Source organism: Tiliqua scincoides, chromosome 9 (genome assembly GCF_035046505.1).
Source record: "Tiliqua scincoides isolate rTilSci1 chromosome 9, rTilSci1.hap2, whole genome shotgun sequence".
Taxonomy (NCBI): Eukaryota; Metazoa; Chordata; class Lepidosauria; order Squamata; family Scincidae; genus Tiliqua; species Tiliqua scincoides.
In genome coordinates this window covers 10,335,310-10,361,196 of record NC_089829.1, presented here as the reverse complement: position 1 = coordinate 10,361,196, position 25,887 = coordinate 10,335,310, and the positions used below count along the sequence as shown (strand labels likewise).

The 25,887-nt window shown below is 48.7% G+C and overlaps 1 protein-coding gene across 1 annotated transcript; it reads left to right on the top strand.

Annotated features, from left to right (window-relative positions):
• The first annotated feature begins 1,175 nt into the window (after window positions 1-1,175).
• On the top strand, window positions 1,176-9,171 carry MUL1 (mitochondrial E3 ubiquitin protein ligase 1). The gene is made up of 5 exons (XM_066637310.1): window positions 1,176-1,231; window positions 4,093-4,240; window positions 4,715-4,802; window positions 5,403-5,523; window positions 7,330-9,171. The coding sequence occupies exons 2-5, from the start codon at window positions 4,121-4,123 to the stop codon at window positions 8,021-8,023; spliced, it is 1,023 nt and encodes a 340-aa protein (XP_066493407.1). The 5' UTR covers window positions 1,176-1,231; window positions 4,093-4,120; the 3' UTR covers window positions 8,024-9,171.
• The last annotated feature ends 16,716 nt before the right edge of the window (window positions 9,172-25,887 follow it).

The following is a 25,887-nucleotide window of genomic DNA, read 5'->3' as shown; positions in this document are numbered from 1 at the left end:
AATCTATGGTAAGGCCACACCTGGAGTATTGTGTCCAGTTCTGGTCGCCGCATCTCAAAAAAGACATAGTGGAAATGGAAAAGGTGCAAAAGAGAGCGACTAAGATGATTACGGGGCTGGGGCACCTTCCTTATGAGGAAAGGCTACGGCGTTTGGGCCTCTTCAGCCTAGAAAAGAGACGCTTGAGGGGGGACATGATTGAGACATACAAAATTATGCAGGGGATGGACAGAGTGGATAGGGAGATGCTCTTTACACTCTCACATAATACCAGAACCAGGGGACATCCACTAAAATTGAGTGTTGGGCGGTTAGGACAGACAAAAGAAAATATTTCTTTACTCAGCGCGTGGTCGGTCTGTGGAACTCCTTGCCACAGGATGTGGTGCTGGCGTCTAGCCTAGACGCCTTTAAAAGGGGATTGGACGAGTTTCTGGAGGAAAAATCCATTATGGGGTACAAGCCATGATGTGTATGCGCAACCTCCATATTTTAGGAATGGGTTAAGTCAGAATGCCAGATGTAGGGGAGAGCACCAGGATGAGGTCTCTTGTTATCTGGTGTGCTCCCTGGGGCATTTAGTGGGCCGCTGTGAGATACAGGAAGCTGGACTAGATGGGCCTATGGCCTGATCCAGTGGGGCTGTTCTTATGTTCTTATGTTTATGTTCCTTATGAAATCAAGCTGCCCCCTTGAGCTGCGATCAGCTTGCCTAGGGTGGCTCTTTCAGTATGTGCATGAAGTAACTGCAGTCTTCCCTTTATCCTCCCGCCTCCACTTCCTCTGTCATCTTCCATGAGTCCCTCTGGAGACTGTAAGTTCCTTGGGGCAGAGCCCTGCCCTCCATCCTTGAGCCACCGGAGACCCTTCCAGGACACTGCCTAGGTGGAAGGGGGTGTGTGAGCCTTCTGGGCGAGGAGGGCTGCACACAGCAGCCCAGGGCGCAGGGATCTTGGTGCTCCGTCAGGCACCAGGGGGGCCTCTGTGGAATGCGGGAGGCTGCACTGGAAGGGCCCCCCTTTGGCCTGATCCAGCAGGGCTCTTCTGAGGTTCTGATGCACCATCCCGGAAGCTCTCACTGAGTGTGAGTCTACCCCATTAGTAAGTCTATCGACACTCTCAGGTGTTGGACTCTATGGTAGCTGGGCTTGTGGTCTCTCTTTGAGGTCATCAGACGTCGCCGGAAGTGGAGGATGGTGAACCGAAAGCAGGCTTGGGGCCGCCCGATAGGGTAGGAAGGGTCAATGTGGAGGGGCTCCTTGGAAGGGGGTCTTTGGGGGGGGGGAGAGGGGCATCCTGGGTTGCCAGGGGCCTTGGGGGCAGGAGGGGGGGGCTCCTTTGAGGGGGGTCTTGGGGGAGAGAGGGGCATTTTGGGTTGCCAGGGGGCAGGGGCCTTGAGGGGCAGGAGGGGGAGAGGGGCTCCTGGCTTGCTTATCTTGATCCCACAGCAAGACCCAGCTTATGCTGTTGGAGGAATAAGATGGTTCCCTGCCCCAAAGAGCTTGCTGTCTTGGGGGGGGGGGGGCGAAGAGGAAAGAGATACAAGGGAGGTTGCAGTGGCAGAGAGTTGTGTACATGAACCCGGTTACCAGTGAACAGAACTTGTCTTCTGAAAGCGAAAGAACGTTTCTCCAGAAATCCCCACCTCCTTTCCCAGCCTAGGGAGTTTATTCATCATATAAAGCAGCCTTCGTGTCCTTGGACTACCAGCTAAGTGTCATCCACACTGATCGGCAGGGTCTCTCCAGGGTGTCAGGCAGGAATTGTTCTCTGCCCTGTCTAGGGATGCGGTTATGAATCAGACCTGGAACCTTCTGCGTGAGCAGTAGGCGCTCTTCCACCAAGCTCCAAAATCCAGAAGAAATCCAGGAGAAGGGAGGTTGCAGTGGCAGAGAGTTCCACAAGCCAACTGTGTACATGGGCAAGGTTGCCAGTGAACACAACTTGCCTTCTGAAAGTGAAAGAACATTGCACTGGAAATGTGGGGTGAACCCCCTCCTCCAGTGCCAGAGGTGCACCCATCCATGTAAGGCTAGAGGGGAAACTGGACAATCATCATCACCATACATCCTTTCTCCATGTGTGGCTCTAGGGTTGTAATCCCCAAAAATCGTGGAGTGGGAAAGCTCTATATTTACAGGGATTACAACCCTGTAGCCACACATGGAGAAAGGATGTATGGTGATAATGATTTGAACTGCATTCCTATACACACTTTCCTGAGAGCAAGTGCTATTGAATGCACTGGGACTGTCTTCTGAATAACCACACATAGCTCCCCCATCCTGGAGAGCCCTGCCAATCAGTGTGGAGAACACTGAGCTGCTAAACAGTCCAAAGACAGGAAGGCAGCTTTACACGTTAGGTATAAAAAAACCATGGAGACGGAAAGCTCTGTATTCCTACTCCATGGTTTTTGGGGATTGCAACCCTAGAGCCACACGTGGAGAAAGGATGTATGGTGATGATGATTTGAATTGCATTCCTAAGCACACTTTCCTGAGAGCAAGCCCTACCAAATGCACTGGGACTAACTTCTGAGTAGCCACATATAGGGATGCACTGAGTAGCCACACATAGGGATGCACTGTTCTGTATGCCACTTTTCAAGAACAAGAAACATGCTTGCATAGTGAAAGGAATGAAAAGATTCTTCTGTGTTTGAGATAGATTCACAGTCTATGAACAAAAGTTACAAAGGAAGCCACTGGGAGAGATGTTATGCTGGGTTAAATGGGGTCAGTTGTTTTCCCTTTGGTCGGTGTGAGAGAACTACTTAAAACGTGTTGCTTTGACTTGGCAGAGAAGTCTTGCTGTCACATGGTGTGTATTGCAGTTACACATGTACAATATGTGTGCATTCTGTATGCATGGAGGGGGGAGTAGGTTGGAGTGATGTATGTACAATTTATCAATATGTATGCTTGTGTGCCATAAACATGCACAGGTTCTTTTGCAAGTTTGCAAACCCATGGTGGGGAGAGGGAGGGCAGAGGTTGCTAATGTGATCTTATTTTCTTCTTTGTATCAAGTGTAATGTACAGTCCTAAAGTTTGGGATTTTTTAAAGGATGAAAATGATAAGTCCCTTATATTGGGCTGCTGGGAAGAACTCAAGTTGCAGTAGGATAGTACCATTGTGGACCAGCTAGAAAATTTGGAAGAAGTGAGCAAGACATTTCTTCAGGTTGGATGTTGAACAATAAAGGGGGTGGGGGAGATATGTTGCTCTTGTCACCACCTGAAATAGTGTTAAGGTAGAATGGGAGTCCTGTTTCTGGAGACTGCATTAAAAATAAGAGTTATTTTGTTCTCCTTTAGGTCTCTCTCTCACTTGAGATTGTGACTCCCTCTGGAGCAGGAACCATTTATAAATTTATTTTAACACAAGTATCTGAGATCTTTTTTAGCTGAAAAGTAGTTCATAACTATTGTTTAGTAATAATAGTAATTGAATACAGCCCCTTTGGGGAAAGAAAGCAACAACCACCCCCATTCACTGCCGCACTAGGCACGATCTCCAAGGCCCTTAAGGAATACCTGACCAATATAGGCATTGACAAGACAACAGTTGAACAATTGCAACAAGTCGCACTACTAGGAACATTGGACATTACACGGCGATATCGCACCAGTTCTTAAACTCTTGGATAGAGTTTGAACTAGTGAGCACCCAAAAATCCCAGTCCAAACATCTGGTGGGCTGTGACACCACTGATGATGATGATGTTGATAGTAGTATTAATATTTTCAGACTATAATGCAGATTTGCCTGCATTAAGGGAAATTATCAAAATTCTTCTAGTCATGTGTGGGATCCTGAGGTCTGGTGCGAGGAGGCTGAAAATGAGTTGGGAAAATAGGTTATGGGTCATGGTTGGAAGAGGTTGTGTACAGTTGTCAGAACTCAATTTACTATGTGGGTTCAGGAACAGCCTTGGGGATGCTGTTGTAGAGAGGGCAGGTTGGGTATTGTGTGCATGTCTGTTTATGTATGTGTATATTAACACTTAAAATTTTTAGTAGACTTCAACTGAATCCTTCCTCTTGGCAACATTTTAAGAATCTAAAGCTATTCTTTTTCCCTTTCCAGACGCTTATATCGGGACTAGATTGCAACCATGGATGCAGCAGGGCGTCCCTCAACTGGCCAAGTCCTTCTCCTGGCAACCAGCTCGGCCATCACGGCTGTTCTGTACGCCATTTACAGGCAAAAGTCAAAAGTCGTGAACAGCCTGAAGGTTGGTTGCTCTTTGAACCTGGGCTCTGCCTTGATTTGTTTGTCCTTAAAATGTTCCTCCTCTGCAACCAAGAAATTCCGAGTGGTGAGACTGTTAAACACTGTTTAACCTGTTAAACACTTAGATGATCAGAAGACAACAATTTAATAGTTAAATATTTATATATCCCTTTTCAACAACAACAAAATTCACAAGGTATTTTACGTATAAGAAGAAAATTTGTCCCTGCCACGTTTTGTCATCCCCCCCATGACAAAAAGTCTTCGTTTGCAACATGCAGCCATAACTAGGATCTTTCCATCTCTCTGCCTTGAGATCTTTAGCCAAATTCTTGGACAAGGGCAACCCTTGTCCTTGGTCTGTGGCTACACTTCCTTATCCCTTCCAATAAACTCCTGAATTGGATCACAGTTGTGTCACTCATTCTTCCTTCTCCAGAGTTGCACCTTGACAGATGTTCCTTTTGTTTTTTAGGAAGCCAGGAAGGTCACACTAGACCAAGACCTGAGGACCATGCTCATGGATGCACCTGGGAAATGCATCCCTTATGCAGTGATAGAAGGTGATGTCTGTAAGGGGTGTGTCTTCCTCTGCGTATGCAATACCTGTTTGGCTTACAGCGCCACATCTTTCAGAGTGGATTATTATATAAAACAGGGATGCGTGGACTTCAGGTGTGCAGGATCTACACTTGTTTTCTACTAGAAACCCTGCCCTTCCAAGGTCCGCCAGTTGCAGAATGTTGGCTCAGAGGGCAGGGCCAGTTTCCCTCTGCACCCCTATGAGCTGTACCCTGGGATGACCTCTCTGTCCAAATCCAAAGCTATTTGAGCGAGCAGAGCTTGCCAAAGACCTGGTCAAAGACAACCTTGGGAATTGTGCCTAGCTTGTAAACCAGGCCTTCCCATCCATGAGGTCAGCTGAGACAATTGCCACAGGCAGTGGTTTCATGGTAGGATGTCTGCCTCTGTATGTTCCCTTCCACCACTCATCATCTTCTTGCTCTTTGTATTCAAAAAAGGAAGAGGGGAACAGAAAATGTGGAGGAGAGGAGATAGGTGGGCTGGGGCGTCTGTGGTCTTGTTATTCTGTAAAATGGTGTGGATTCTTAGGTGTGGCTTTCAGCTCTTCGGGCTACTTTCCCCCCCTCTCCATCTCATAGGTGTTGTACGGTCCGTTAAAGATACCCTCAGCAGCCAATTTGTGGACAACTGCAAGGGAGTGATTCAGAGGCTGACACTGCAGGAGCACAAGATGGTGTGGAACCGCACCACCCACCTCTGGTAGGTCTGGCAACACCTTGACTTTCATCCCTGTGACTCCCATCGCTTTGCTTGTTCAGCTGTTTTCAATTATCACCACACTTCAGAGTTTGCCCACATACTTTTCTCTTTCGTCCTATTTCATCCAACCTTCGATGTCGTTCATAAAACCTAGGTGTTAGGCTGACCGGCCTATAGTTTCCCGGGTCCCCCCCTTTCCCTTTTTAAAGATTGGTATGACATTTGCTATCCTCCAATCCTCTGGCACTGTGGCCGTTTTGAAGGACAAGTTGCATATTTTAGTCAAGAGATCAGCAACTTCATTCTTCAATTCCTTAATAACTCTAGGGTGGATGCCATCAGGGCCCGGTGACTTACTGATCTTTAATTTATCAATGAGGTCTGAAACATCTTCTCTTTTAACCTCTATCTGACTTAATTCCTTAGTCAGGAGGGGCCATTCAGGCAGTGGTATTTGCCCAAGGTCTTCTGCCGTGAAGACAGATGTAAAGAACTCATTTAATTTCTCTGCCATCTCTCCTTTTATCTTCCTTTCCCTCCCTCACCATCCAGAGGGCCAACTGTTTCTCTGGCGGCTTTCCCACCTCTAACATATTTGAAGAAGCTTTTATTATTCCCCTTAATGTTGCTGGCCATGTGTTCCTCATAGTCTCTCTTGGACTCCTGTATCACCTTCTTACATTTCTTTTGCCACAGTTTATGTTCCTTTTTATTCTCCTCATTAGGGCAAGACTTCCATTTACGGAAGGAAGCTTCCTTGCCCTTTACAGCCTCTCTAACTTGGCTGGTTAGCTATGCGGGCACCCTCCTGGACTTAGTGGAGCCCTTCTTCCTTTGTGGTATACACCTCTGCTGGTCCTCTATTACTGCTGTTTTAAGCAGCCTCCATGCACTCTGGAGAGATTGGACTCTTTTTACCTTCCCTTTCAACCTCCTTCTAACCAGCCTCCTCATTTGAGGGAAGTTCGCTCCTCGGAAGTCAAGGGTTTTTTGTGAGAGATTTGCCCGGTATTCTTCCCCCAACGTGCATGTCGAAATGGATCATAGCGACATTGACACTGTTCCCCAACGGCTCAGTAACATTGACATCGCTAACCAGGTCTTGAGTACCGCACAATATTAAATATTAATTTATTAATATTAAATTAAATTAATTAAATTTAATATTAAATATTAAAGCTCACCAGGTGCCTCATGAAGCTCACAAGAGACCTGCATCCTGTTGCTACTCCTTTTCACCTGACATTTTGAGGTAGCCTACTTCTGTAATCAGGAGGTTGCACATACCTATCACAGCTTTCAACCTGTGCTGGACTTTTATTCAAGAAATCTGTCCAATCCCCTTTTTAAGACATGTAGGCCAGACACCATCACCACATCCTGTGGCAAGGAGTTCCACAGACCAATTACATGCTGGGTAAATAAATATTCTCTTTTGTCTGACTCCCTCGACATTCAATTTTAGTGACTGTCCCCTGGTTCTGGTGCTGAGTGAGAGGGAAAAGAACATCCCTCTATCCAGTTTATCCATCCCCTGCATAATTTTGTACATCTCAATCATGGCACTTCAATCTCAGGTGCCTTTTTTCTAGACGCTGTAGCCTTTCCTCATAAGGGAGATGGCCCATTCAAAGTGAGAGCTTCACTTGTCCTCATGAATGGGCCATTCCAGTTTATTTTGTTGTTGTTGTTGCCTAATGTACTGAAACAACTAAATATATATAAGCCACTATTGGGCACAAACGGGGGTGGGGGGATGACTTGTTTCTACCCATCTTAATTTCTGGCTGACATCCCATTTTCAAGGAACGACTACGCGAAGGTCATCCACCAGAGAACCAACACGACAGCGTTTGATTTGGCTCCCCAGGACAAAGAATCCGGTGTCACTGTCCGGGTGCTGAAACCCTTGGATGCCACGGAGCTCAGCTTGGACACAGTGTATGAGAAATTCCACCCCTCGGTCCAATCCTTCACGGATGTGATCGGCCACTACATCAGTGGAGAGCGACCCAAAGGCATCCAGGAGACAGAGGAGATGCTGAAGGTGGGGTCAGTGCTGACCGGGGTGGGGGAGCTGGTTCTTGACCACGCCACCATCAAGCTGCAGCCCCCCAAGCAGGGCTTGCGCTACTACCTAAGCAACCTGGATTATGACGCCCTGCTCCGGAAGCAGGAATCCAGCGTCCGGCTCTGGAGAATCTTGACCGTCGTATTTGGCGTTGCCACCTGTGCCGTCCTCTTTGTCCTCCTGCACAAGCAGTATCGCCGTCACCGGGAAAAGCAGCGCCTGCAACAGTTGCAGGAGATGAGCGCAGCAGGTGGGGATGCCCCGCAGAACGCTTGCGTCATCTGCCTAAGCAATCACCGCTCCTGTGTCTTCCTGGAGTGTGGGCACCTGTGCTCCTGTGACAAGTGCTACCAAGCCCTTCCCCGGCCCCCCAAGTGTCCCATTTGCAGACAAGAAATCACCAGAATTGTGCCTTTATATAACAGCTGAATCGTGGTGCCATCTCTCGACGCTGTTCTCCCCTCCGTGGAGCTTTTGATGATTGCTGCAGTAGCCGGGTGGGGTGGGGGCTTCATCTGATGTTCAGGGGCTGATCCCTTCTGCACAAGACACTGTCAGACAAAGCTGTGCCACGTGGCTTGGAACTGCCATCAAAACCTTGAAATCTTGGGCAGTTGCTCTTGAGTCTTGCCCTGGATAGCTCACTGTGGCTTGGCGAACATGATGCCAAAATGAAGGTGGTTCTTGACGGATAATTCACTTGTCCTCAACTGTGTGTGCCTGAGCCGCATGTTTTTCCTGCGCAAGAACTAGCGGGATTGTGTTTCTAGACCTGATCCCAGGGTTTCGAGCTGCTTTTACCAGTGTGTGTTTTGCACACCAAAGTTAAAACTCCAAATTCTGTCTTGAGAAATTTCAGGTTCTGTGCCCTTTGCTTTTGGTATTCCTGAGTTCAAATTACGTTGTCCTGTCTTTAGCAAGGAGTGACGGAGTGTAAGCAAAGAGGAGGTTGGAGGGAAGGGAACTGTTTTGAGATGGGGAGAGATAGGCCAGCAATTTGATTGGCAGAGAGCTGTGTGGACCATCTCTGGTTGCACTGGACTCCCTGCTTTTAAGCCCTTCTGTAGTGCTTCTGAGCCTTCACTAGACAAAGGGAAGCTTTTCTTCATGCAGTACACAATCATCTTGCAAAACTCCTTGTCACATGATGTGACAATTGGTCACTACCTCAGCCCATTTTTTGTTTTTGTTTTTTGCATTTTTATTTTATTTTCTTGAACCAACAGCAGCAGCAGAGGTTGCAGACTTAAGGGGAGTACCTTGGGTAGGACCCACCCACGGGGGACAGAAGATCTTTTTACCCCCTTTCCCTTATGGAGCACAAAGTGGCCATTTTTGGTGCAGAAATGACCAGAAGGGAAAGAGTAACCTGATCTGCACTGCAGCCTCTCTAGCTGGTTTTGCTTCTTTAAAAAAAGAAAAGAAAAGCAGGGTGAAAAATACACATGCACGAGCATTGATACGTCAAAAAATGTTAAATTCACGGAAGGAGGTAGGACTAGTAACCACTTTGATGTTGGCACAGAAAAGTAAGATGTCTTTATTTTTTATTTTTAATAAATATCTGTGGCTTATGATATCTTTATAGAGCTTCCATGTTCATAAGCACTTACAAACAATGCAAAACAATACATGTACAAAAGATTAAATTGGTTTGAAATACAGTCAAAAGGCTTACACCAGGGGTGTCAAACATAAGGCCCGGGGGCCAGATGCAGCCCTTGGAAGCTTTTTATCTGGCTCTCAGGCTCTCAGCTGCTGAGCAGTACTGAGGTGTTACTGCTATAAGGAAAAGCCCACATGAAAATTGGGCTCTCTCATATCTTGAAATATGATCAAGATTGGTGTATTTTCTCTTCTGTCATTTGCAGCTAATGAGTTCCTAAGTGAGAAAAAGTGTTTATGTTTGGTTATGACCTGTTTAATGACATCAGTTTATGCCTAATGACATCACGTCTGGCCCTCAGCAGGCACCATCAATGCTGTTCGGCCCTTGGTATGAAATGAGTTTGACACCCCTGGCTTAGACTGTATCTCTCCACACTTGCAGTGACTGGAAGAGGAAAAAGGAGTTTATTATTGGATGGTGTTGTATTTGGTGTGAGCTGCTGTGGGGGTCCTCTTGGGAGTTCAAAAGGCAGGATTTAAAATCTCAAAAACTGTTTTTTCACATTTTATGCCACCCTTCTTCCAAGGAGCTCAGGGTAGAAAACATGGTTCCTCCTCCTTTTGTCCTCACAACAACCCTGTGAGGTAGGCTAGGCTGAGAGATAATGATTGGCCCAGGAACTTCATGACTGAGCAGGGATTTGAACCTGGATCTTCCAGGTGTAAGTCCAACTCCATAACCATGACACCATTCTGCCTCTCAAGACAAGACAATAAGACCAGGTGCTGAGGCCAAGCAATGCTGTTCCTCATGGTGGTTCTGAGCTACCACTCATAGGAATCTGCCTCAGAATCTCAGTTGCAGGGGAGCAATGATGGCAGAAGGGTGTTGGCCGCCTCCTACTTTTGGACTTCCCTTTTGCAACTCTGGGAAACTAGATCTTGGTCTAGGTTGATCTGGGGCCTGATCCAGCAGGGTTGTTCTGGTGTTCTTACAAGCGAGAGGGAGGACGAGGACCACAGGATGGAGAACAGGCAAACTTGAAGAGGGGGCGGATGAAAAGAGATGCCTTCTGGAAGACAGCCTTGTGCTGTGACTCCTTCTGCGAAGAGCTAGCCAGGCCTTTCTGCCCCAGGCTCTGGTAACTTCCAGACTAGATTATTGCAATGCACTGCATGTAGGAGGGATTTGGAGAAATGCTTGGAACATTCAGCAGGTAACAAATACTGCTACTACATTATTAACAGGGGCTGCCTCCATCTTAGCAGTGCCAACACAGCTCCACTAACTTCCACGGCCTTTTCTTTTTAATTCAGGCTTGGCACTTGGATGCATGCAGGACCAGCAATTGCCTTATGATCTTGCCTGTATCTTTTAAAAACAATTCTTTTTTAGAGGCCCCTTCTAGTCACCGCACAGGTGAGGGGTGATTGTAGCAGAGCCTTTTCTGTGGTGGCCCCCAAGTGTTGGAATATTCTTCCCTGGTGAGGGTGTTCACCTGACACCGACTTCGCTGGACGTCAGACGCCAGCTTAGAGCAACGATTGGCCTGTGAATTCACTGATTGCTGTGAGATGGTAGAAGTTAATGGTCAAGAGCCCAAGCTGTCAATCAGATCTTCCATGCTTGGACATGGTGGTGTTAAGCAGTGGCTGGTTATTGTGGAGGCAGGGCTCAGGAAGGCTGGACCTGTCACCTGATCCAGGAGGACTCTTGCTTTCTTAGGCTGTTTCTTGATTGTCTGGTGCGTACCATGCCCCATTCTGTTCTTCCTGAGTGCCAGTGTAGCTAATACAGTTTCCAAAACCCTAAAATCAAAGTACGTCTGATGTGCCGCAGCAGTCGGTTCCTTGTATTTGCCGTGAGCACATCAGTAAAACGTTGTTTTGTGTCTTGATCCTGCTTAGGTGGATGCAGCCAGCACGGCTTAAATACCTCCACGATGCTCCTTCATTCTCACACAGAGTGTTGCAGTGTTCCTTGTTCCCTCTCCTCCATTCGCCCCTTTCCTGCTCCTCGTTTCCTCTCCCTGGGCTTTCTAAACACGTCTTTAATGAGAAAAACTCGGAAGCAACTGCTGCTATCAATGTGCAGTGCCCAGCAAGCAAGCCACCTTGTTGTGATTGTAGGTATTTGTGCGCTCCTAATGGGAGAGCCACAGGGCACTGTCACCTGTCCCCCTTCCCCCTGCACATTGATGAAAACTGAGCTTCTTATTTACTTTTTTTAGGGCAGTGGTACAGCAGTGTGAAGATGGCACGTGTGAACTCTTGGAAGCAGTTCATCCTTTCCAGAGGGGTGTGTTAAAAAGGAGCTCAGCTCTGGAGCAGGGATATTCCTGCCATGCACAGTCCACTAGAGTGGACATGACACTGCACTGCAAGGGCTCCGCAACAGCTGCGTGTACTGAAGCGTGGACAGCACCGTTAGGAAATTGGAATTTACTGCATGAGTGAGGCTTGTGCCTGGGCTGAGCCTGTGATCTCACTGAAGGCAGTTAATGATCCAGGATGCTGCTTTAATGAGAACCCTCCCTAGAAGGAGACTCCCTGGAGCTGGAGATGAACACACAGAAGGCTGCTAAGACTTGACACCAGAGGTGGCATGCCAAATGCTGCCCCCTTATCTAATGGTGTGCCAGCCTCTGCCTCTTCCACTCTCCAGTGCTCCAGCTCTGCACTCCCCCTCCCCAAATTTCCCCTTCCTCTGCCCCCCTTTCTTTTCCATCCAGGTAGTGAAAGGAGAAAGGGGAGCTGTGGAGGCCAGGAGATGGACAGAGATTGATGCCCCCCAGTAATCTAGCGGAGGCAACCATTTCAATTGGCCTCATGGATGGGCCAATACTAGGTCTATCTAACAGTTCATTTGCTACGTGGCCGCAGATTAGGACCGGCCCAAGACCTCCTGATGCCTGTGCCCCCCATTACCTGAAGATGTGCCAGCCTGTGCTCCTCCCACTCTCCAGTGTTCTAGCTCAACCTTCTCCTCCACACTTCCTCTCTGTCCCCCTCTTTTCCACCCAGGGAGTGGAAGGAGAAGGAGGAGTACTGCAGGCAAGTAGATGGACAGAGATGGGAGCCCCCCACCAATCTGTTCTCTGAGGCAACTGTTTCAGTTGGCCTCACAGATGGGCTGGCCCTGATCATACTCCTACACTTGACAGGAGGGATTGAGGCAAAGGTGGTCAAAATAAAGCCCAGAGGCTGCATCCTGCTTGCAAGAAGCTCCAGTGCTCCCAACTGCTCCCTGTCCATGCAGGGTCAACTGAAATGATACCCTCAGGCAGCACATTTATTGGGATGGGGGGGGGGACCGATGGACGACAACACCACTTTTATTTGTACACTTGGTTCCACTAGTGGTCTCACTCCCTGTACTGAAAAAAGAACGATTCACCACTAATTCACTACCCTTCACACTTCCTTTTTCGCTCCATTCTGACTCTCTAGCCCACCATTATCTTCTCCTCCACACTTCCTCTTCCAGTCTTCCACTCCAGGGAGGGGAAGGAGCAGAAGCTGTCACTCCACCTGGTAAGGTAGGGCAGCATCAGGTGTGCCTCAGGCGCCTGGAGGTTTTGGCCCAGCCTTGCATCCATGCTTAACAATCTGACCTTCAGCCCATGTGCAAACCCTGGCACTGCCCACCCAAATGAAGTGAATGCTCTGTTGCTGTAAATGAAATTGGTCATCCTGCACTTCCAGGGTTCACGACAGTGCGCAACGAGCATGGGAAGGCTTTAGTTCTGTGTTTATAGCACAGAGGCTGCAGGTGTGCGATGTCATCCAGTAGAGTTCTGGTTTTGTGCCACAAGCAAAGATTCCAAATGTGACTGCAAGGGGGAAATCCCACAACTGACTGCCCTAACAAAGAGCATGACTAGGAGTGCCCTCTGTCATGTTCTGGAGCCGGGATGTTTTCTGAGAAGCTGTGCAAAACGCTAGATGGCGCCACCTCACTGCTGATGCCACACCAAAGAGGCCAGGCTAGTGGAATCAGTTCCTCTCCCAGGCGGAGCAACCATCACCACCCCTTGCAGGTTCTCCTTCACCAAAAAAAGATGGGGAGGTGCGATGGGAAACAGGGACAGCTAGCAGAGAGAGAGAGCTGCCACTCAAAGCTATTTCTATGCTGCCGCTTTTCACTCCCACAGCAATGATACTATTGGACCTGTCAACATGTTTTCAAGTAAGGCGGCCTTTGGTTGAGCTCCCTCCTCCAGCAGCCACCTGTTTTCAGTGCAAAGGGGAGCAGAAATTGATCAGGGATGGGGAAAAAGTATGTCACATGCAAACAGCAGCTGTTGCTCAGAACATAAGATTTGCTACATCAGGCTCAAAGATGTCCATCTAGTGAAGCCCCCAGGGGCAGCATGATCCAGATGCTGTCTCAGGTCTCATGCCTTGGAGCTACCACACACACAAAGACAACCAAAACCCATGCTCCTTGCACATTCTGGTCAAAGCTGGAAGTGCGGGACTTCTGGGTTCATTCCAGTGCAAACCCTTGCAAACTCTTGTGGGCTTCACAGCAGGGCGGGCGCGAGAGGTGTGCAGTAAGGAGGGACGTGATCTGCTTCTCACATGAACGAGTGGGAAGCCGATCAGCTCAGCTTGCAATAACGGCCAGTTAGAGAGAGAGGCAGCGGCAGCCTACTCAGAGTGAAAGGCACCCCGAATCCGCTTCCCCCTCACACCCTGCTCAATCTGCCGCTGATGCAATCCGCATCAGGTGGCTGCAGGGATGGGCCGGCATTGCTAGCCCCTCATCTCAGAGGCCCACTTGCTACTTCTGGGAACCCCACAAGCAGGAGAGCAAAGCAGGCTTCTCTGCCACCATTGTTCTCCTCAATGGGATTCAGAATCCTACTGCTGCCAAACCTGGAGGTAGTGCGTAGCCAGGATGACTGACTGTTGGTCATTGATAGACACTTCCTGTTCCATGGCTTTCTCCAATCTCCTCTTAAAGTGGAGGCCATCACCACATCAAGTGGCAATGAATTCCACAGACGAATTATTATTCTGCTTTGGAAGCAGGTGGACTGGAGTATTCTCATTTTAAGAAGGTCTGGGAGGGGGCTCTGCTCACAGCAATGGCTGCTTTCCATAACTTTTTGGTCTTATTTAGTTATTATTAAATTGTGTATTAAAATATTTCTCTTGCCGTTCTGCTCCTCCTAGCCCCAAATGGCAGTTAACAGTCATCTCCTCCCACATGGACGTGCCCGGACTAAATGGCAGTTTTCTGGATTGGAAATTGAAGGAGTGGGGGGAGGGTGTGCGTGGAAGGGAAGAGGGAAGGAACATGGTGGACTAGAACATTGGAGTCTCTCCTCTCCTCCACATTTCCTCTTCCCTGTCATCCCCCAGGGAGTGGGGAGAGGAGAAAGCCAGTGGAAGTGATTGGGTGGATAGAGGTGGGTGCCCCCCTGCCAAGCTGCTGCCTGAGACAACTGTCTCAGGTGGCCTCATGGATAGGCCAACCCTGCCTGCTGCTTTTAATTGGAGGTGCCAGAGATTGAATGGACTCTATCCTGGCCATTTTTAAGACATTCATTTGGCCCAGACAGTAGAGCTGCTGACTATTCCTGGAGAATGGTTTTCCCTGATGTGACAGAATGTCATGAAACTGAGAGGACACTGCTGGAGGCTGAGGTTTGGTTCTCCTGCTAGCTGTTGGCCATTCTGTGGTCTGCAAGGTGAGATCCACCCAGCTCAGTGGGTCAGCAGTCGTCTGTTCCACAAACAGGGCTAGCCTCTTCAGGCTGCAAGGCCGAGTCTTTGAAATCAGGCCCATCTTGCACTCTTTGAACCGCTAGCTGAAGCCAGGCGGATCCATCTGCTGGCTCGGGAGGTGAGATGGAAAGAAATCTGTCTCCTTTCTTCAGAGGCGGTTTGAGGTGAGACCTCATCCTCTAGATGTGTCTGTGTGTGGCTCTTTCAGGGATGGGGGCTCACCACTCATCGCGCCTGGAGATGTGAGAAAACAGCCAATTAGACCAAGAAATAAACAGCACCCCTCGCACCTCCTGCACGCCCACGCCAGGCTGCACTGAGCAACGGCAACAAATAACTTTCAATATTTGTCCCTGAAAAATCGTGCTGGCCAAAAAAAGCATTGCATGGTTTTATATCCCCCGTTGTGCTCCCCCTCACTCTCCCATGCTGCAACCAAGAAAAGAGGGTCCCAGGACTGACCAGAGACTGAGGCATACTATCCCAGGTACTCATGAACATGAGACTCCAAAGAGTGGGAATGTGTCCTGCAGAAACCCCTTAAAATGAACTGGAACTGCATCAGAAGGTGTTTCATTGAAGTACCCTCCCTCCTTGGTTCAGCTCCTACTTGTTTCAAGGAAGCTCCCACAGGAAATGCATGTAGCCCAGTGGCATAGCTAAGGGGGGCAGGAGGGTACATTGCCTTGGGTACCACACCTTGAGGGGGTGACTTAGAGGCATCTGAAAAGCACTTTCAGTTTTCAGCGTAAACTTTTCAGAGACCTCTAAGATGTTGTATAGGGGCTGTTAAAATTTTGGGGAGGTGTTGTGGAGGTGTATGAAGTATGGGAGGTGTTAAAACCTGAATTTCTAGTCCAACATTCTCCTCCACACTTTCTTTTCTGCTCTGTTTCCCTCTTCCTTTTTATATCCTGGGAGAAGGAGGCAGGTGGGTGGAGGAAGCTCTTGGGAAGTCTCACCAATCTGCAGCCTGAGGTTGCTGCCTCAGTTGGCCTTACAGATGGGCCAGCCCTGAAATGGTGCCCAGCCTGCAGCCTGATTAAAGATGAGAGGGATGCCCCCTTCCAGTCTTCTGCTGGTCCACGGGCTTGCTCTGCCCTGCATCCCGCTCCTCCTGAAGTCCATTTTTAAGTTGGCACTGTTTGAATCTCCATCAAGATTCCTTTTGTGTGGTGTATTATTGATGGACCCGAGCACTCCTGCACCTTAGTAAAACACCCCACAAGAAGAATCTTAATGCAACCAGAGGTGGAATCAAGGTTTTTGTTTGTTTTTGCAGGGTGCAATTGGTGGGTACAGCAGAGGGATGGGGGAAAATTAACCCGAGGAACTGAAAAGTGCAGCAAACTGCACATGTCTCCTGCTTTGTGCAATATCTGGAAACAAAACAAAACAATGGAGTGTTACTAATGTGTTGATTCCACTTTGGAAAGAAGAGCAGGTGATTTGGAACTCTGAAATCCAGGAAGAAATTCAGACAGAAGATAATTGCAGAAGCCTGATTGGGCCATTGAGCACCCTTGTTTGTGTCCCTCCTGATGCTGGGCTTCTGAAGAAGACAAAAGCCATTAGTTTCCCTCTTCCTGGAAGAGAGAGCAGGGGCTGTGGAGGTAGAGGAGAGACTGGGGACTTGTGCTGAGTAAGAGGAGAACTTTCTCTTCCTGACTCATTGCCTTCAACTCCAATTAAAGAATTTAACTGATGAGTCATCAGCCTTTTTACCAATTAGTTAAGTGATTACATTTAAATAAATTTGCGAACTATTAAAAAAACCCCAACCACTTCAGAATCGACTGGAGGAGTTGAAGGGGATTCAAAATAGCTCCAAGTGTTACCAGCCACAGTTACGACACATGGTTAAAAGGCACAAATCTACTGGTTTTTTGGGCCCGGTCTACAGAACCAGCACAAGGTATTATGGTGGCCTCACAATGCTACTAAACCCCTGTTGAGCAACACCATGCCATACCAAATTCCCTCAACCTTACCCAGTGGGACATCAGCCTTCTCCTCCTCTGCTCTCTGAATTCACAAAGAGGGGAACTGAATCAAAGAGGAAATATGGGGAGGACAGAGCCTCTGACTGTCTAGCCCACCACTCCACTCCCCTCCTCACTTCCTCTTTGAACCTACTCTCATCTTCCTTTCCAAAGGCATTCACTGTCTCCATTGGTTTCATGGCTGGTCTGGTCCTCACAATGGATCCAAAAGTGGACATTTGAGTCCTGTCAATTTCCCCTCAGTTTCAGTGGGTTAAACCCATGTCTGCTCCAACATGGATGGCTCTGAAGGAGAGGGGCTGCTTGCACTCTGCGGTGAGGCTCCCTGGAAAACTTAGTGCTTTGCACCCCCTCTGGCTCGCCACTGTGTCCCCTTCCCTTCAATAAAAGTTGCTTGAGTTCTTAACTGAAGAGTCCTGGATCCTACCCAAATGGATTCAAGCTTCCAACATATTAATAATAATAATAATAATAATAATAATAATAATAATAATAATAAAACTTTATTTTTATCCCGCCCTTCTCCCTAACGGGACCCAGGGCAGCTAACAACATATTAAAAAACAGATTTTAAAAACATTAATACAAGCAGATAAAAACATTTAAAAACACACTACAGAGGCCATAAAAACAGTAGTCAGATTAAAAGAGTAAAAGAGCAGATCACCGAGGAATCAAGCCTGTAAAACTAAGAGATGTATAAAAAAGTTAAGAAGGCCAGAAATCAGAAGGCTTGTTTAAACAACAGTGTTTTCAGGCCTCGCCGAAAACTCTCAAGAGAGGGAGCCATTCTCAAGTCAAGGGGAAGGGAGTTCCATAATGTTGGTGCCACTACAGAGAAGGCCCTATTTCTTGCAGCCGCCCCCCGGACCTCCTTGGGTGGCGGCACTTGCAAAAAGGCCTTCTCTGATGACCTGAGAGGACGAGCCAGATTGTACGGGAGTAGGCGGTCTCTAAGATATCCTGGCCCAGAGCAGTATAGGGCTTTAAAGGTCAAAACCAGCACCTTGAATTGGGCCCGGAAACGAATGGGCAGCCAATGCAGCCCCCGGAACATATCTTTTCCTTCTTCCAAAATCAGCCACGGAGGAGTTTTTGAGTTGGGGGAGAGGGGAAGGTTGGGGAGGTCCTTGATTAAATCCACAGGCTCCACCCTGACTCTCCCTATATGCTGCCAAATTTTGGTAGCCTTCCCAAAACAGTAGTTAAGATCAGATGCCTTGCCCTTCTGTGCACCCTCCATGCCAGTACCATGTTGCTGTGGGGTGGGTGGGCTGGAGCAAAGCTCTGCATTTAATCTCCATGTCAATCCCTACCCATCCTCAGATGGTATGTACCACTGCTGCTGGTGCTGAGGGCTCTGATGTTGACCTGGCTAGGTGGATCCTAGGGTGGGGGTGGGCTTTCAGCCAGTGCCCACCCTGACTCACCCCAGGCCCCATCCTTAATGGAAGATACACACCCATGCCACCCCTGGACCACCCTTTAAGTCTAGCACTGCACTCTAGTTCTGAGCTTCTGATCTGGATTGCCCCATGCTATGGGGGGGAAGGAGGTTTAATCTTTTTCTCTGTGTTGCAACCATGATTCAGGGTGGAGCCTTAAAGTTGGTATGTGAAAGGTATGCCTGGGTCATTGCCTGTCAGTCTCCTACCTCCCACCAATCTGCCACTCAGGCCTGTCCTAAGACCTCCTGACATCTAAGGAGGCATGCCAAATGCGATCTCCCTTATAGAATGATGTGCCAGCCTCTATAGCTCCCACTCCCCTCCACATTTCCTCTTCCTCTCTACCCTCTGCTTTCATTTCCAATCCAGGGTGAGGAAGAAGGAGAAGCAGTCGAGGCAGATCGGCACACAGAGATCAGTCCCTGATGCGACTGATGCAGTTGGCCTCATGGAATGGGCTGGCCCTGCTGATAGTTCTTCACCAGGCTTTGTAAGTAGGCCAAGCTTAGATAATCCCCCTTCTCCCATACTTCCCTGGCCTCAGCTAGGCCCCCCATGACTGCTTTTTGACAAAGAAAGAAAGGTGGGACATTCCAGTCATGGAACTCTGAGCATCGCACCCAGTGAGGGTGAGCTGCTGTTGGGTTTGCTATTTTCTGTAGGCCCATCTCTCTCCCAAACACCAGAGGGAGCATGAACCCAGTTTGTCTTCTTGCACCTGTAGGCAAATCCATGTGCACTAATGGGCCATGCTGCATGCAAGCTACCATTCCATGCGCCGATGAGGCTTATTCCAAATAATCAATAACAGATTGTTGGAGGATTCTGCTCTTCTGCTGCATCTTTGATGAAGAGAAACAATCTGGGCTTTTAGGATGGTGGAGGAGAAGCGATGGCAGAGTCAAAGCATACTGCAGATGGAGCAGAGCCTTCAGTGGTGTGTAACAGGGGAGATTTGGGTGGAGATTCTCTGCATGAGAATGAGCTGTTACCCCCACCTTCCCCTTTTCATCTGCGAAGCGTTGTCTGGGATGAGGACATTTTGGGTTGCAATGAACAAGCGGTTCCAAGTAACGCCACGAGTGAGCCACTCTTCATGAGGACTAGCAACACACTCAGCCCAAGCATGTTTTAAATGAGATGAGGGCCTCTGTAATTCAGAATTAATCTTGACACTTAGACGTCACCACTGTGCACGTTTTAGCGATCCCTGTTTAGAAAATGCCTCCATCATGTTGCAATCTCCTCCCCCTCCCACTGTGAATTCGAAAAGGAAGAGGAAGTCTGGAGGAGAGCGGATTTCTCTCTTCTGCTCAGTTCCCCTCTTTTCAAATCGAGAGCACAGGAGTAAGAACGTAAGAACAGCCCTGCTGGATCAGGCCATAGGCCCATCTAGTCCAACTTCCTGTATCACACTGTGGCCCACCAAATGCCCCAGGGAGTTACAGTTGGTGCACCGCTGGGTAAGCAGGAGATGGCAAAGCACCTGGTGTGTGGGGGTGTGTGTGTGTGTGGACATTAGGTGCACCACCTCAGAAACTGGGTGGTCTTGGGGCAGCCTTGACAACTTTCAGCTCATTTCTTTTCGTGTGTGCTAGACCTGAAACCGGAGCCAGAAATAATGTTTTCATTACAGAAGCCTCAGCAGGAGACACCCAGGGGAGCCAGCAGCTGTTGCCCAAAGCACTCCAAAAAACTGAGTCAGATGTCCCAGTGGTTCCTTTCAAGCAGCGGCGCGGGGACGACGATGACAGACTGGGGAGATTCTTTTCTGGGAAGATCCCTTCAAACATTTCTCCAATTACACTTCACCCATTTTGGGAGCTATTAAGACTGTTGCGTGCAGAAAGGACCTCCGGCATGACCTACTTCCCTGCTGAAGTGCCTTGGAGTGGAAATCACATTGGGAAATGTATATTCCAAGTGTAGCACTGTGGAGGAGGGGTGCGCATTTATGTGCATTTATGCTGGACAGGAGGAGGGAGTATTTCCCCCCTGCAGTTCCTCCATTCTTGTGGATGTTTTCCCAGTCAGACTTACGGCCCAATCCTCACTGGTCTGTATGATAGCTGAATCGAGGTAGCCCACAGTGGCCCACTGCTGCAGTTGGCAGGAGCAGATATAAGCTGGCATGGACATAGGCAGTGAAGTGGGGAGGTGAAGGAATGGGGAAAGGTCTGGGTAGGGGGCAGGGGGGAGGTGGAACAGCGACTGGGGTGGGTGGATCCCGGCAGCAACAAGGGTGTGTGCCAGGATTCTATCCCTGTTGCTCGCCCATTCCTTCACTCTTCTTGGTTCTGTGCACTAGCATAGCTGGACCCCTGGCACCTGGGGTCATGACGCTTGATGTCAAGCACCGCCCCCAAGGGAGTACATGACCCAGAAGTAATTGCAGTGATGTGATTACATCACCATCAATTACTTCCAGGTTGTGGGCACTTGTGCGCTTCTCTGAGCAGTCAACTGCCTTTTTCATGGGGAAAAAAGTGAAAAAGTGGCCAGACACTCAGAGCAACTTGCAACCGTTCCAAGTGCCCACAATGTGTGTGTGTGTGGGGGGGGAGCAGGTGTGCTGTGGTGGCAAGGAGGCCTTTTGACACCCCTCAAAGTGTGGTACCTGAGGCCCCGTCTCCCCTAGCCCTCTCTTAGCTACGCCACTGGTTCTGCGCCAGCAAAATGGTACACTTGCAAACCATTTGTGGTGCACCAATGTGCTGTGACACAGTGGTTGAGAATCGCTGGGCTAGAGTGCCAGAGAGGCGGAGAAGGAGTAGCAGCAGCTGGTATGTCACTGGGTCAACAGGGTGGCATTTGACATGCCTCCTCAGCTACCAGATCTCGGACTGAAAGGAAGCAGAAAGGGGCTGTAGCCTCCAGACCATTTCGGTTGCCCTCTTCTGCACTTTTCCCAGCTCCACAACCTTCTTTTTGGAAATGTGGCAACCCAAGCTGCACACAGCCCTCCAAACATGACCACGCCACAGATCTGTACGAAGCCTTTCCGAGACGAGCATGGTTGGCAACCTTCAGTCTCGAAAGACTATGGTATAAGCCTACAGCACCTGGTATTCCCTGGCGGTCTCCCATCCAAGTATTAACCAGTCCTGACCCTGCTTAGCTTCTGAGATCAGATGAGATTGGGCATGTGCAGGGTAACAGTTGCTGAGCAGTTCCCTTCTCATTTGCTTTCCTCCTCATCCCTCACCTGCTCTGCTGTTGCTCGCCTAACATACATTGAAATCCTGTGAATCTGGGTGTGAGGCGCAGAGACGCTTGGGAACGTACGTGTCAGCAAAAGGTGTCAGACTTTGCAAGCTGAAGTTGAACGTTACTTATGCAAAAGTAACTGTTGCGGAGGTGGTGGAAATTTAAATCCTGAACTATATGGTCAGGGCCACCAGCCTGTCTATGGGGCCGAATGAAGCTGTTGCCCTGAGCAGCAGGTTGGGGGGGGGGGGGGCTGCCTCCATTATCCTTCATACTTCCTGGATTTGAAGAGAAAGAGGGAAAAGAAAATGTGGAGGAGAGGAGAGTGATAAGCTAAAGTGTCTCTGATGTTCTAGCCCAGGGGTGGCCAAACCCTGGCCCTGGGGCCACATGCGGCCCTTGAGGCCTCTCAATGTGGCCCTCAGGGAGCCCCCAGTCTCCAATGACTCTCTGGCCCTCCAGAGATTTGTTGCAGCCTGCACTGGTCTGACACAACTGCTCTCAGCGTGAAGGCAACTGTTTGACCTCTTTGCATGAGCTGTGGGATGAGGGCTTCCTCCACTGCTTGCTGTTTCATGTCTGTGATGCAGTAGTGGCAGCAAAGGAAAGGCCAGCCTTGCTTCGTGCAAGGGCTTTTATAGGCCTTGAGCTATTGCAAGACCTTCATTCATTCATATAAGTTCATCTTTAATATATTCATTTATGTAAACATGTAAATTTATTCAAATTTTAAATGTAAATTAATTCTTTCTTTCCCTGGCCCCCGACACGGTGTCAGGGAGATGATGTGGCCCTCCTGCCAAAAACTTTGGACTAGCCCACCACTCTCTTCTCCTCTGCACTTCCTCTTCCACTCAGTCCCCTTCTTCCTTTTCGAATCCAGGGCACAGAAGAAGGAGCAGTGATTAGCACATGCCACCAGGTAAGGGGAGCAGCATTTGGGGTACTGCTCTAGAAGGTCTCGGATGTGAGGCCAGCCCTATAGTCTGTGATGTGTTTGCTAGCTCACTTTTGTGCTGCTCCCTTCCAAGGGGTGGGGGGAGCGGTCTGTTTTGACCATGTTCAAAAAGGAATAACATTATATGCATTTTGAGTGCAGTTAATGAAACTTGTTCTTTACTGTGAGGCAGAACATGCTAGCTTAGAAACTGCAAGGAAGCAGAATGACAGGTCCAAAGGTGGAATCTCCAGCCCATAATAAAAGAGGCTGTAATTTAACTCTTTCACGGCCATGCCACCAAAGTTCTCTCAGAACACCGAAGGAGACGAGCCACTCTCAAGCATCTAGTTCCATGCGTCCGAGTGGGCTGCGGTCATAGCTCGCCATCACAACTGTTCAAGAGATGTTTGCAGTGTGGCATGGTGGGAGAGCCAGGGGAAGGCCTGCTATCTGGAGGAAAAAGGCAAAAACTTCCAGCAGATGCATACATATCCTATGCAAGGACACATAAAAGCGCATGATGGCCATTCAGAAGCAACTCATCAAAATACAGAGCCAAAATGTCATCCTAGTGGTTCTGGAGTTGGACTGAGATCTGGAAGATCTGGGTTCAAATTCCCAGTAGTGGACCTGTTTTCATTGCGACCTGGGGCATGTCTGCGACATGCCACGCTGCCCCTCCAACATGCCTCCCCCAGGATACTCACTGAGGTTCACAGAGCCTTGCATGATGTTCCCAGGGGTTGAAGAACCTTCTGAGACTTCTTGCGCCGTTTTAAACAATACTTCTGGATTCCCAACAAAACCAGAAGTATTGTTTAAAACGGCGCAAGAAGCCTCAGAAGGCTTCTTGCCCGCTGCCGAGCACTGCGTGGAGCCTCACCTGCCCACAGAACAGCTTGGACGGGCAGGCAGGGTGGCACGGCGGGTGGAGACAGCAGTGGCAGAGGTGAGGCGAGTGCGCAGCAAGCACAGCACCTGGGCATTTGCCCCCCCCCCACCGCCCCACCTCAGGTCCACCATTGCAAATCCCCTCTTCAGCCACGAAGCTTCCTTGGTGACCCAGGGCCAGTCAGTATCTCTCAACCTCACCTATCTCACAGGGTTGTTATGAAGACTAAAGGAGGGAGAGGACTATGTACACCACCTTGAGCTCCTGGCAGGAAAGGTAGTATAAAAATGTGAAAAATAAAAAAAAATTCAGTTGCCTTTCTCTGCCATTCACTTTCATATGTTTGCATCTGGGGCGACCCAAAATAGCTTTCTGAATCTCAGCCATAAGTCTAGAACTATGGTCTTCCAGCAAAGTTCCTTGGAATCCTCAGGTCCTGGGCTTACCAGGAATTCCTCAAGGCCACAACAGCCAAGAATCCATGAAAGGTAGACTGGTCCATAGATACTGATCTTATTATTTATTATTAACAGTATTTATATACCGCTTTTCAACTAAAAGTTCACAAAGCGGTTTACAGAGAAAAATCAAATAACTAATTGGCTCCCTGTCCCAAAAGGGCTCACAATCTAAAAAGATGCAAAAGAATACCAGCAGACAGCCACTAGAACAGACACTGCTGGGGTGAGGTGGGCCAGTTACTCTCCCCCTGCTAAAAAAAGGAGCACCCACGTGAAAAAGTGCCTCTTACCCAATTAGCAGGGGTTCACCAATTAGCAGGGGTTCCAATCTTCACCTGCAGTGGCTCAGAAGGGGTTGGGTGTGTGCACATCCAGTTCAGAGGGAGTTGAGGGCAAGGTCCAAGAGTTCTGGCTAGTGCCCAGCATGAGTGGAAAATGATGTGCCATGCTTGAACCTGGGTCATGCCAAGGAATGCCAACCCTTGAAAAACTGAGTGGAAAAACTGAGGAGGCACTGAGGTGCTGAGGTGGAGCCCAGCAGGAGAGGGTTTAGACTGCACCGATAGTGTGGAGAAGAGGAGAGAGGTGGGCTAGAGCATCTCTGACACTCTAGCCCGCCACTCTCCTCTGCTCTTTCCCATCTGCTCTGTTCTCCTCTCTCTCCTCAAATCCAGGGAGCAGAAGGAGAAGGAGCAGTGGTGGCACCTGATGTGCTTCCAGGTAACGGGGTAACGTTTGGCATGCTGCCTCAGGTCCTGGGAGGTTTTGGACCAGCTCTGTAGAGAACAAAATACAGAATAGATTTCCTGAAGGTCAAGTCTGAAAGATGCTGGTTTAGATGAATGAATGCTGAAAGCAAACTTTTGAGTCACACAGGACACTTCTTTACACTGGGGAAAATCATAGAGCACCAGCCACATCTGTAGGCGTTTCAGGATCAAAATGGAGGACGGAATAATTTCCTGAGAAAGATGTTTTGGCTGCATCATGATTCCAGCTGAGCAGTTTTTGGCAAGGAGAGGAGGTTTTGATGAAGCATTAAATGGCTTTTCCTCTCCCAAGCCAGCAGCAATTTCTGTCCCCACATGGCTTGGCAAACTCCTTGGCCAATAAAGGTTTCATAAGGAGAACTCTTTATCTGCTGACTAACATACCTCACTGCAAATCAATGGTTTGGGTCTGTTTGTAAAACCAGAATGACAGGTCTGAAGCTGGTTTCCATGTCTGGTTTACAGGATAAGTGCAAACCATTGGACAACTTCTGGTTTCTCTGAAAGAGGAAACTAGCACTTAGACCACAACAGGGATCAAATCAAGGACAGCCAGGTCAGGCACCAGTCAAAGACCTGCCCCCTTTAGAGGACTCACCTGCTGGGATGAACCGTCAACATTGGTGGCAGTGGTAGCACCCAAAATGCTGCCAGTGAAAGGTGCCATGGGAACCCAGTCTGATGCCATGGGAACTCGGTGTTTACCCAAGGCCCCTAGCAATCTGGCATCAGCACTGGATCAGAGAATGTGAAGCAATGGTGAATGTCAGCATCAAAGAAAGGTATGCTGTAATATGTGAACTAGCTCAAATATGAATTCAATTAATTAAAGGAAGGAAGGAAGCAAGGAAGGAAGGAAGGAAGGAGAGAGAGAGAGAGAGTGAGTCTGAGAAATGGAACTTTATGCTCAAGCTATCTTTTCCCAGAGACAGTCCTGATGTTCAGGTCCCTGTCCCTGAACAATCAGTGTCCCTATTTGGGAATCCAGGATTGGTTTTGCTGAGGGTTGTGGGGCAACACCCCACATTGAATTTCCCATTGCACCCCACCAACCCTTTATCACACAGAGGGTATTATTGCTGCCACTGATAATGAAGGTTAATGGACTGCTCTTCTGTTCTCTGGATTCAAAAAGGAATGGAATGGAAGATAAAGTGTGGAAGAGAGGAGAGTGGATAGGCTAGAGGGTTGGGACACTCTGGTTTACCACGCTCATCTGCTTCTCACT

Excerpts from the sequence above, each read along its gene's own strand:
- MUL1 (XM_066637310.1), top strand. The coding sequence starts at position 4,121 with ATGGATGCAGCAGGGCGTCCCTCAACTGGCCAAGTCCTTCTCCTGGCA. Across the intron at positions 4,803-5,402 it reads CCCTTATGCAGTGATAGAAG|GTGTTGTACGGTCCGTTAAA; the intron begins GTGATGTCTGTA and ends TCCATCTCATAG. Across the intron at positions 5,524-7,329 it reads AACCGCACCACCCACCTCTG|GAACGACTACGCGAAGGTCA; the intron begins GTAGGTCTGGCA and ends CCCATTTTCAAG.